We start from the raw sequence: 12,877 nt of genomic DNA, 5'->3' as shown, positions 1-12,877 counted from the left end.
TAAGGCAGGCTGTTAATTTTCAATTAACTGGTATTAGTACATTTTTCTGACTACACTCTACTGCTGCACTTATAAAGTGTTCTCTTTCAGAGAAATTGCCTGTTAAAATTTTTGAAGAACTGTGAAAACAGCTCTTATGATATTAATCTGATTATAAAAGAAAAAGAACATATGGAGTATCTTTATACAGAGTAAGTATAATAATGAAAAATTTCGTTTAACAATAATTATTTCAATTAAATTTATACCTGCTTTTCCCCATGAAATAAGGCACCTTAGTTAGTTAGTATATACAAATAATTTTTATGGGCATTGCCATATTAAAAACATGGAAAAATTCTGTGCCCTTTCATTTCTCTGGAGGATAGTGTTCAGCTTTTGCTGAAAACAAACTAAATAACAAAAAAAGTCCATCTATGTGTGTTTGCATGTTGGCACTTGTTACTTACACCCTATTACCCAACCTAGCACAAAGATTGAATTATACTAATATAGCTATATACTTATCTAGTGATAAGTGTGTCACATTTATATCCTTGATTAAAAGAAGCAAAAAAATTGAATTTCATGATTTAATATAAATGTGTTATTTGAAAGGCATAATATGATTTGTTCACTAATTCCAAATTAACCTGGCATTCGTGGTACCACCACTTGTTACAGAGACATTGGCACCTGGTCTGGCAAATCCAAAATTTTCTTTATTTCTGCAAAATGTTTTTTTTTTTTTTTTTTTTTTTTAATTAAGCGAATAAGTACTCAAAACTTCAGCATATATGCTTTCTGCTTCAATATTCATCTTGTATTGTGTAAAACAAATTTCTAAGGACACCAATCTAATGAAATGTAAGTTTATATGTTTAATTATAATTCAAATTCAAACATATTATGACCATTATAGTCACAGTATGTTTGAATTGGAAAGTTTTACTTATCATGTAACAATTCAAATTTAATTGCAATTGCAGTGTACCTAAACCATAATTTGTATAGTTATCTGTCTGTATCAGTTTCAGTCTTTATATATGTTTTGTGTATTTTTATTACTTGGTATACTTTATCAAATCCAGATGTAGGTGTCGTTTTTTTTTTTTTTTTTTTTCCCTAACTATTCCTTGGTTCTTTTCACAGAAAAATTGACCAAAGTTATATAAATGAGACTTATGAATAAAAACTTCAGATTTCAAAGTACATTACTGTGTTAGGTAGGGTCACGAGGAACGTTCCATTCCTCTTGACATCCAGAACTTCGTGTTAAGCTTGGTCTTATGTCCAATTTAGAGATGAATGCTGATATATATTTCGATATAATACAGTCAGCCTAAATTGCTTCATTTTAAGTTGCATAGCATCCTGGTAGGTGAATCTGTAATGTATTTAAAAATCTGAGATACTGCCAGGTCCCCATTTGTGACAATTATCAAAGCTTACTGGCTTCTCATTAGCTAGTGGGTGGTCTCTATTAGTGAACTTATGCCAAACATGGGAACATTTTTATTTAATCTAAGTGAACAGCCAAGGAACTGTTTGGATTCTAAACAAAAGCTCTTTTCCTCCTGTCATATTCATTTCTATTCAAGTGTTGCCGACACTTGAAGAGAAATTAATGGTTCATCCTCTTGGAAGAAATAATAAGTTTTAAATTTCCATTTTAGTATTTATCTTCAATCTGGCTCTCCGTTGGGGAACTGTAATCTATATATATATTTTTTTTTTTTTTTTTTATGTATTAGTATTAGTATTAGTAATGGCCGTATGGTGCAAGAAAGCCTATGGCTTATGCTGCACCAGCCAAAAAAAAAAAAAAAAAAAATCCGAACAAAACAATGATAAAAACAAAAAATAAATAAAATAAATAACTAAATAATAATAATTAATAAATAAAAAAAATAATAAAATGAAATAAAAAATAAATAAAAAGGAAATTAATCCTATCATCCTATGCGCTTCCCTTACCCGAAAGTACTATCCAGATGACCTTTGAATTTCCCCAAACTGTCGGCCTCTACCACCCATGAAGGCAACTTATTCCAGTAATTTTTAACTCTCTGGCTAAAATAAAACTTCCTGCAGTCCAATCTAAACATTTCCCCCCGTAACTTGAATTTATGTCCTCATTTATAATTTATAATCTTGAAAATTTTGTCCTCATTCATTTTACTGATGCCTCTCAGAGCCTTAAACACCTCAATCAAATCTCCTCTAAGGTGTCTAGTTTCCAAACTCTGCAACCCACATATTCGAAATCTTTCTTCATAAGGACGCCCTTTTGCCGATCTCACCAGGCGAGTTACCCTTCTTTGCACCCTTTCAAGAAGCTCGATGTCTTTCTTTAGGTGCGGTCTCCATACTTGAACACAGTATTCCAAGTGTGGTCTAACATAAGCCTTATATAATGGGATTATCACGTCCCTATCTCTACTTGCAAAAGTTCGATAGATCATCGATAGGACACCATGGGCCTTCCTTGCAAGCTGTTTACAATGCTCAGAGAATTTCATGTCTGACCGTATCATAACACCCAAGTCCCTTTCCTCCAGTACTGGGTTTAGTTGAACTCCACCAAGTGAATAAGTTATTTTAGGATTACTGTTTCCCAGGTGTAATACCTTACACTTTGTTGGATTAAAGCACAGCTGCCATTTTTCTGACCATTCTTGAAGTCTATCTAGGTCTCTCTGAAGAAGCTCAGCTTGACAGTGATCATTAACTACTCTACCAATTTTAACATCATCTGCAAATTTAGACATCACGCCCTCTATCCCTTCATCAATGTCGTTTATGAAAATTAAAAACAACAGTGGTCCTAATACTGATCCTTGGGGAACCCCACTTCTTACATCAACCCAATCTGAGGAATAGCCATTTATCACAACCCTCTGCCTCCTGCTCTGAAGCCATCCTTCTATCCATCTAAGGATTTTCCCAGTGATTCCAACCTGTTCCAGCTTATAAAGCAACCGCTCATGTGGGACTGAGTCAAAAGCTTTGCTGAAATCTAAATAAACAATGTCGAAATTATTCCCTAAATCCAGCTCGTGAGTGACCCTTTCGAAATAGCGAACCAGATTTGTTAAACATGATTTTCCCTTTACAAAACCATGCTGAGTATCCTTGAGAATTTCAATTCGATCCAAATGATCCTGAATTCCACCCTTGATCATTGCCTCCATGATTTTCCCTACTACTGAAGTCAGACTGACAGGTCGATAATTTCCAACTTCACTTTTAGAGCCACCCTTATGTATGGGAGATACATTTGCACTTTTCCAATCCAAGGGAATCTCCCCAGAGTCTAGTGATGCTCGCATAATTAGCCTCAGTGGTTCAATGCTCTCGCTTGCCGCCTCTCTTAAGATTATAGGGTATATTCCATCAACTCCAGGAGCCTTACTGGTCTGTAGGCTCGAAAGTTTTTTCATTAAATAATCTTGCGAAATTTCAATATCATTAATTACATATTTTTTAACTTCGCTCCCACAATTTCCCACTGCCACAAAAGGCTTTTCATTTGTAAATATCGATGCAAAATAACTGTTGAGTTCATCTGCAACGGCAGCTGGTGTATTTATTACTATCCCCTTTCCCTTACGTAAAGGTCCGATCTGGTTTGTCCTGCTCTTCTTGGCATTTATATATGTGAAGAATTCTTTATCCCCCCTCTTTGCTCTGTTTGCTAGTGATTTCTCATAAGCTGCCTTTGCCTGTCGAACCTTTTCTGTGGCTCTATTACAGATCACCTTGTAGCTGTTATAGGTTTCAGTACTTTTTATTGCTCTGTAACTTTTCCATGCCACCTTTTTCTGCTCAAGTAATGTGGCAACTTCACTATTCATCCAACTTGGAACCCTTCTCGTGGAGTATTTTTTTAATGGTATATACGCATTCAAGGCATCTGTGATTAATGTTTTAAAAGCGTACCACAGTTCAATTGTATTCATTCTCTGCGCAATATCTACCCAGTTAATAGAGGCCATGTAGTACCTTAAGGCATCGTAATTTCCTTTTCTGAAATTAAAACCCATTCCTTTGCCTTTTACTTCTGCTACCTCTCTCGTCATCATCCACCGTAGAACTCCGTGATCACTTCCTGCTACTGGTTCCTCTACTGTCAGCCCTGTTATGTCATCTGATTCATGTGTGATGATGAGGTCTAGGATATTCTTTTCTCTAGTACTTTCCCTGACATGTTGATACAAATAACAGTCATCTAGTCGATTTAAAAATTTTGTTCCCCATGTCGAGTTTCCTTCCCATTTACTCCAATCAATTAGAGGCAAATTGAAATCACCCATAATAAGGCATTGACGCTTACTTGCCCATTCCATTTGCATGTAGAGGCTTTTGTCATAATCTTCACAATCACCTGGTCTGTAGATTACTCCTACTCGCATTGTACCTTTGTTTCCAACTATCTCACACCATACAGACTCTATACTAGCATGTGAAATGTCTGAATCCGGGAAAGCTATCGTCGCACTCAGGCTGCTTCTGATAAGAAGCATTACCCCACCACCCCTTCTATCTAACCTATCCTTCCTAAATACATTATACAAGCCGAACTGAAACTCATCATCCCCAATTTCCGGGTGGCACCACGTCTCTGTAAGCCCTATTATGTCCGCGTTACTTGTTTTAACCAGCAGTTCGAATTCGCTCATTTTATTGACGACACTTCTAACGTTACTGTATAAACAATTAAGATTTACTGTTCTTGTATATTTAACAACCCTAACACAACCCTTGAAGTTTTTTAGGCTCTCTTTCCTGATATTAGCTACCCGCTCACGTGAAACGTCTTTGGCCCCAGAACATCTAGATAATACATCCAGTTGGGGTAACAGATAAGAACTCTTAAGGTATGTGCAAGAGTTACATTGACCAATATTATCAGATAAACGCGTGTCAGTATTACCCACATCCCCCCTAACTAGCAGTTTCCCTGAGCCTTTAAGGTATCCTTAATAATACTAGCAAAAACTTTTGCACCACCTTTGTTTAAGTGTATCCCGTCTCTACAAAACAAATTCCTTCTACCTACAAGTGTGGGTCATGCTGATAGAAATTTACCCCCTAAAGCCTTGCAGATTCCTTCAAGTCTTGAGTTAATCCACAAGGCTCTTAACATATAATCCCTCCTATCGTGTCTGGGCAGAATTGCAGACACATAGACATTATGGCCTAGCTCGCAACATTTCCTCAACATGGTCCTGTATTTATGGACCATGGTCCTGCATGGTCCCCATGTAAACCCCAAACACGAGCGGTATTAGAACCTATAGCACTTAGCACTGTGCTTGGGTTGGAGGTTGAGAAGACAAAAGAAGATATTTGTTGATATTGGACTCAAACTTCTGTAGACTGTAATTTTCAGGAAATACGTATGAAGGAAGGTTGTTCCAGAAAACGGCAGTTGAATGAATAATAAACGAGGAAGATGAAAAGTTGGTTCTGTGAGTTTCAAGTTGGACAGTAAGTGGATGTTGGCTGGTTGCTGCACGTGTTCGGGCTGTTTTGAAGGAGAGAGTGGGAACTATAGAAGCCAATTCAGAAGAACAGTGCTCATTGAAATATCTGTAGAAGAGGCATGCAGCAGAAACAATATGTCTATGAGACAGCGAGTGGAGAGACTCTGTTAGAGATGAATCATTAATTGACCTAACTACCATCTTCTGAATGGAATCAAGAAGCATAAGAGGTTTTGGGGGCACCACTCCAAATGTGGGAACAATATTCCATGACAGGATGGATTTGCGATTTATACAGAGTGAGCAGCTGTTTGGAAGAAAAGTAATGCCGAGAGCAAAAGAGAAAACCACGTTTTTTTGATGCAGAGGAAGCAGTATTTCTAATGTGCTGGTTCCTAGAGAGATTAGAAGTCAGGGTAATCCCCAAAAGAGATATATCATTTTGCCTAGAAATCGGAGTGTCACCAAAGATAAGCATAGGAGCAGAAGAATACTTTTTGCGAGATATAAGACAAGACTGAGTTTTAGAAGGATTGAAATCAACTAAATTGTCTTTGCCCCACTAGAGAATTATATGAAGATCGGCATTTAAGGAATTGGTAGCAGATTTTTGAGACGTTGAAGCTAATTGAGCAAGGTAAGGTATCTCAAAATGGAAAGTGGAATGCAATGTGCTATCATCAGCAAAACTATGGATAGGATTTCCAGTCAACGGAAGGAGGTCATTAATATACAAGAGGAAAAGAGTGGTGGAAAGAACTGAACCTTGGGGGACACCGGCATTAGTGGAGAAGTTAGGAGACAGAGAGCCATCTACCATCACCCTCAGTGAGCGATCAGAGAGAAAACTGGATAACCAATTACAAAAAACAGTTGGCAAAACATAAGATGGAAGTTTGTTTATATGACCTTTATGCCAAACACGATCAAAAGCCTTTGAGATGTCAAAAGCAACCACATGTGTTTCACCGAACCTTTCCATTGAATTAGTCCATAAATGGGTAACATAAGCCAGAATATCACCAGTGGATTGACACTGATGGAATCCATACTGGCAATTGTTGATCAGACGGAAGGTTTCTACGTAGTTTAAGAGTTGGCGGTTAATTGGTTTCTCCATTACTTTAGACAGAGTAGAAGTAATTGCAATGGGACGATAATTGGATGGGAGGGATTCGTCACCCTTTTTAGGAACTGGATGGATATGAGCAAGTTTCCAAGCAGAAGGAAAAATACCTTTGGGATAAAAAAGTGAAAAAAGGTGGCAAAGAATAGGAGTAAGTTCAGGAGCACGGGTTTTGAGAACAAGTGGAGAAATACCATTGGGACCAGGAGCTTTCTTAGCATCAAGATTCGTCAAAATCACTCTGACATCCTTTTGATGGAAGACCACAGGAGGCATTGAATGAAGCATGTTGGGAATGGTGGGAGGTGTTTTACCAAGATCATTAATATGTGAGGTGGGAGAGAGAGAGAGGTGGGAGCAGAGATGGGCAAAAATTGCGGCCAATAGCTTTGGCAAGAGACCAGAATGCTTGGCTACCATTAGGGCAAGAAGCAAGTTTCTACTCTTAGCCTGTTCAAACTCTAGTTTGGACTGATTAGTAACTGCTTTACAATTGTTGCGAGCTTCAGGGGAGGCAGAAAATGAAACTGAAGAATTAGAAGCAAGCCAATTATGATATGCAATGTTCTTCTCTTGAACAGCGTTAGCATATTTATTGGAAAACCAAGGTTTAGATAAAGGACTTTAAAGTGGAGTGTGGAATAAAGGATTCCATTCCTGCAAGAATAATTTCACTGACACGATCTGAGCAAACGTTGACATCAGAAGTTTTGAAACAGTAATCCGACCAAGGAAAAGAAGAAAAGAAATCTCACAGGTCATCCCATTTTGCATTCTTGTAATGCCAAACAACACGAGGTTGGGAATAGCCATGAGATAAAGGATCCATTGGAGAAGAGACAATCACCAAGTTGTGATCTGAAGTGCCTAAAGGACCTCTCACACCGTGTACAGGTGACCCCCGCTTAACGCTGATAATGCGTTCCGGAAAAACAGAGCGCTAAGTAAATCCGCGCTAAGCGAGCGCCAAATTCCCATAAGTTAACATATGTATTGTGAGTTGCGGTCGGTGCCACAAGATATTTCCTAATCAATAATAAACAGTAGTGAAAATATGCACAAATGTCGGTCAAAATATTTAATATTCAAATATTTGTACATATAAAATATTCTGCATTACATGCGTATATAATTATATGATAACTGCTTACGTATCAAAATTAAACTTAAAATTCCAATTAAAATCATGAATTTAATTGATCTAAATTGATTGATTTAATTTAATTATGAAAAATGTGACGATTTTGGGTTGAACTTTGGCCCCTCTTCCGATTTAAACTAAAAGGGGTATTAATTTTAAATCCCCCGCAGTTTAATTACCACCCGACAATAAAGTCAACCGATCCTTCGCCGCTTTGAAACCTGGCATGTTTTTTTCTTCTTTCAATATGAAACTTCTTTTAGGAATTCGTTTCCACAAAAGTCCTGCTTCATCTATGTTATAAACTTGTTGAGAAGTATAACACACAATATCCCTCTTCAATAATTTTAACAAGTTCTTTTTTGAAAGTTTTGGCTCCTTGATCTGCACTTGCGGCTTCTCCCTGGATTTTAAATCTATTCAACCAGCCCTTACTAGTTTTAAATGGTTCCAATTTTTTTTTTTTTTTTTTTTTTTGGTGAGTTTTCTTCAGATTATCATATAGGCTAATCTCTCTCTCTCTCCCTCTCTTTTATTATTTATAATATTTAACTTAACTGAATTCTGCATTGGATATTATCTTCAATAAAATTAGTTAGTCTTTCCATTTCAATCCTAATAGCCATCCTAGCCCTAGTTGCTTGCAGTGAAACCGTTATCTTTCCCGCTGCTAAAATTAATTCTTTATTATTTTTTTTTTTATAATTGTTCTTACAGTTAAACTTGCAAGTCCTAAATTATGGCACACATCCGCTTGTCTTTGACCGGAATCGATTCGCTTCAAAACGTCTAATTTGATTTTCAAATTCAGTCTTTTTCCTTACATTTATAGTCTTCGTATTGCACTCAGATGTTGCTTTTTTCATTCTTATCGGCCATTATTAACTCTTCGAAAATGTAACTGCGTTGGTTGCATTAATTATGATACAATGTTCAAGTAAACTGTCCGTTTCGCACGATGTCCAATACGGTACTGAGTGATCACTAGACTTCAGATAAATGCATATAACGCGAATATTATAAGCAATATACGTGATCATTTTTATTAAAATGTTGATCTCCGAACTACGTAACAGGTCACTGTACTGCAATTAAATTAGCGCGCGAGAGAATTTCACTGAGCGTAGGAATATTTCTCAAGTCAGCGTGGGAAACGTTTTAACTGTATTTTTATATTCATTTTCAAGCTATTGACTCCATTAAATGAAACGATTTCGTTAAATATGCCAAAAATGCAATCTGTAAAAGAGTGTTATAGTGATCTATAACAGCGTTATAGTCAGATACTGGTTATAATATAAGAACAGCGTTATAGCGAATCAGCGTAAAGCGAACAGCGTTATAACGGGGGTCTGCTGTACTTAGAAGGGTTGTTTGTGAAAAAAAGATCAAGCGTGTTGGCAAATTGTATGATTAGGATTGTCCAGTATTCTTGTAAGTAAATGAACAATCTGTGCAAGGTCATTAGTAATTACAAAAGCCTCAGCATCTCGACCAGCTGGGTCGGTGTGACTAGAAAACGGAAGCCAGCTGGAGTTGTGAACATTAAAATCACCAAGGAAAATTACGTAACTCACTGTTAGGAAAGTTGAACTAGAGAAAGTCAAGTTGCAAAGAGCTCCAAGTGATTAATGGAGTTGGGAGAATGGTAGAGACAACAGATGAATTTGACACATTGAGGTAGAGAGATTTTGAGCCAGAGAACATCGAAGAGAGGAGATTCCAAATTATCAAGTCTCTGACAGGGAATATCAGAACGGACATATGCACAAGTACCACCTTTGAGGCGAAAGGAATCATACAGCGAATAATTTGGGCATCTGAAATGAGCAGTAGTTGAATCAACCGATAATTGAGATTCTGTCAGAAAAAGTACATGGGGTTTGGCAGACTGCAACTGGAAATGGACATCATTGAGATTAGAATTGAGACCACGTATATTTGTAAAATGAATTAGCAAGTGTTTGGGTGGTTTAGATCTTTTCACAGATAAGCTTGCTCTATTAGTTTGACAATTTATGGTGTATTCAATAGTAAGAAAAAGTGGGTGGGACATGCTGTATAAAATAATGAAATTTTTGGATATAGCGTACACATGGTAAGAATATACCCAGATGCTTGTCATAACGTGGCCTTGAGAATGCCCCCCCCCCCCCGCAGACTCCGTCAAGTCACTATCTGGCAGAGTAATGGTAGCAAGATTATACACTAGCTGATCCGGAAGCCCCCTAGAGAGTTACCAATAGGTTCAGTCCGGTGTACTAACTAGCGGCCGGGCTGCGAACACCGTTTTAGAGCTGTACCCTCGAAATGTAAGGAATAATGGATCTCGCCATGATGTTCATCATAACCTCAAAAGTCATCAATCATACTGCATGATAGAAGAGATGGGGAAGGGTTGACTGGAACTTAGCTCTAGAGGCTAAACATGGGTTCCACCACTTCAAGCCTCCAATAAGCAAAGTGGTGGTATTGCACCGGTTGATGAGAGTCATTTACCACCTAGTACTGCCTGGTAACATAGAGGGGCGGCATTCCTCCATGTGGTGTGGGCACCACACCTCGACCCCTGCTTACGTTGGTTCACACCTGGGTGGTTACCCACTATGTACTTGTGCATGGAGGTTATACCCAGGATTACTAATAGTCCCACCATCGTGAAGGTACAAGCAGAGGATTTGTCTGTGACAGACCGTCCAGACTTCGCCGAAATTGGATTCACTTGACTTGAGTATCACCCGGATATCAGTTCCATCAGCATTTTAAACTCCCGGGTAGCAAGTACAGCTTGTCTGGCATATCTGAGAGAATGTCTGTGACAACCTCAAGGACCTGATAATATGCATAATAATGTTACAATTATTTGGTATCCACTTGTCTTAACCATTAAAATCCAGATTCCAAAATTTAACTTGATTAGTATTTAGTATATATATTAGCATTATTAGAGGCACATGATGGAAGAAAGCAAGCTTATACAGCATCAGCAAAAAAAAAAAAAAAAGTTAAAAACACCTGTGTGCTCTAGATTCGTTCTGTATAATCTATTAGGTAGCACAGAGCGAAACGGAAAGTAAAATAAATGACAGGTTTAATGTTAAATAGTAAAACAGAATATGTTAAATATATACAGTACAAAAAGATTTTGGTTATTATGGTAACCTTCTTCAGTTGAACTGAAAGTTTAGGAAAGTAAAACTTAAGAGTGTGTAGTGCCGGTCGTGCACAGTAAACTGTGTGATGTAACAGCTAACTGTTTGAGGTTTAAGCCTGTGGCTGTGACATATGTGAAAGTTGTCAGTGATGAGAATGGTTGTCTCAATAATAGGGTGGACACGACATCCACTGCTTTTGTTGACCGAAGTATTAGAGCACGTGATGTGCAACGACTCCACCCAGGTATAGTGTCGGTAATGGCCAGACTGGTCGACAACCATGACATCGTAGCGCGGGTCAGTGTCATGTCGAGTTGACCAAAAGTGCTCAGCAATGGCCGAGTGTTCTGTGTCCACTAAGCGGATGGCTCTTTTGTGTTCTGCAATATGTTTGCCGAGCCTTCTGCCAGTTTTTCCGATGTAGCAACCAGCGCAGTCATGGCAAGAAATGCAGTAGACAAGTCCACTTTGTAGTAAGGTGATACCCGGTGTTTTCACTCTGGAGATGAGGGATCGCAATTTCCTGCCCTGGAGCTGTATGCACTTTATCTCATGAGATTTCAGGACCCTAGAATCCTGCTGTGATAGGTTCGGGTAGTATGGGATAAAGGTGCTTGCGGCAGAGTCATTACCTTGAATGTTCCTGTTGGTCGCTACACGGTCACATGCCTTGTAGGTCACACCTGTCTAGGGTACTGGTGGGATAGCCACACCCCGCAAGATCCATCTTGATCCTAGCAATCTTTGTGCACCTCTCATCCAGAGTGGGTTCGGGCACGAGTCAACAAGGTCTGCGCAGTGCCAAGAAGATGGCTGCATGTGTGTGCTGACCAGTAGGTGGTAAATTGGCCAGCACACATTGGCTTGTGATAGACTGTTGTATTATACAAAAAAAAACCCTTCCCAGATCCATTCTTTCCAAATGTATCAACTTCCACAACAACAGATGAAAGTTTGTTCCAGCAATCAGCTACCCACTGGCTAAAGGCAAACTTCCGCACATCAATTCTACAACTGTCTTTCTTCAGCTTGAATCTATGCCCCCTCAGGTTTGTAATCTGAGCAAGAATCACATCAGCTTTGAGCCTGCTCAATCCATTCAAGGCCTTATACACCTTAATCAGATTGCTGCGCAGGTGCCTAGTCTCCAGAAGCTGTAATTTGCAGAACTTAAGCCTTTCTTCATAAGAGCACCCCTTTGTTCCCTTCACCAGTCTTGTTGCCCTTCTCTGTTCTTGTTCTAGCAACTCTACATCCTTCCTAAAATGAGGTTTCCAGACCTGTAAGCAGTATGAAATTTGTGGCCTGACCATTGCCTTATACAAAGGGATAATAAACTCCTTATCCGTGCTTGCAAAATTCCTGTATATCATTGACAAGACCCTATGACTTACTCTGGCAGCTTGTCTGCACTGCTCAGAAAACTTCATATCTGACTGCACAATTACCCCCAGGTCTCTTTCATTCTCCACTACCCTGAGTGTAACTTCACCCAGTTGGTACATTTCTCTGGTGTTACTGCTACCCATTTGTAATACTTTGCATTTGTCAATGTTAAACTTCAGTTGCCACTTCTCAGCCCATCTGCCCAACTTTTCCGGATCCTGTTGCAGCAGCATACTGTCATTACTGTTATTAACAACCCTGCCGACCTTTGTATCATCTGCAAACTTTGACATCAAGCTTGATATACCTTCACCAATATCATTGATAAATATACAAAACAACGAGCCCAACACCAAACCCTAAGGGACACCGCTAATAACATTAAACCACTTAGAGCAGTATCCATTAATTACCAATCTCTGTGTTCTCCCACTCAACCATCCTTTTATCCATTGTAGCAACTTGCCCTTAATGCCACATTACTCCAATTTGTACAGTATTCTTCTATGTGCAATAGTATCAAAAGCTTTTCCGAAATCGGGATTTCGGAAAAGCTTTTGATACTTTCCCGATTTCCTGTACTGGATGCAAAAATTGTTTT

General features: G+C 38.5%; 1 protein-coding gene across 1 annotated transcript in view; it reads left to right on the top strand.

The window, feature by feature from the left end:
* Window positions 1–12,877, top strand: part of LOC150089149 (required for meiotic nuclear division protein 1 homolog) — a 132,102-nt gene that overhangs the window by 35,305 nt on the left and 83,920 nt on the right. Inside the window, exon 5 of the mRNA XM_090390352.1 lies at window positions 91–191. Coding sequence (XP_090246478.1) covers window positions 91–191 — 101 coding nt within the window. The remainder of the gene's footprint in view (window positions 1–90; window positions 192–12,877) is intronic.

The sequence above is a fragment of the Mastigoproctus giganteus genome, chromosome 2 (genome assembly GCF_048544385.1).
Source record: "Mastigoproctus giganteus isolate SK-2022 chromosome 2, ASM4854438v1, whole genome shotgun sequence".
Lineage (NCBI taxonomy): Eukaryota > Metazoa > Arthropoda > Arachnida > Uropygi > Thelyphonidae > Mastigoproctus > Mastigoproctus giganteus.
This window is presented reverse-complemented; position numbering and strand designations above follow the sequence as displayed.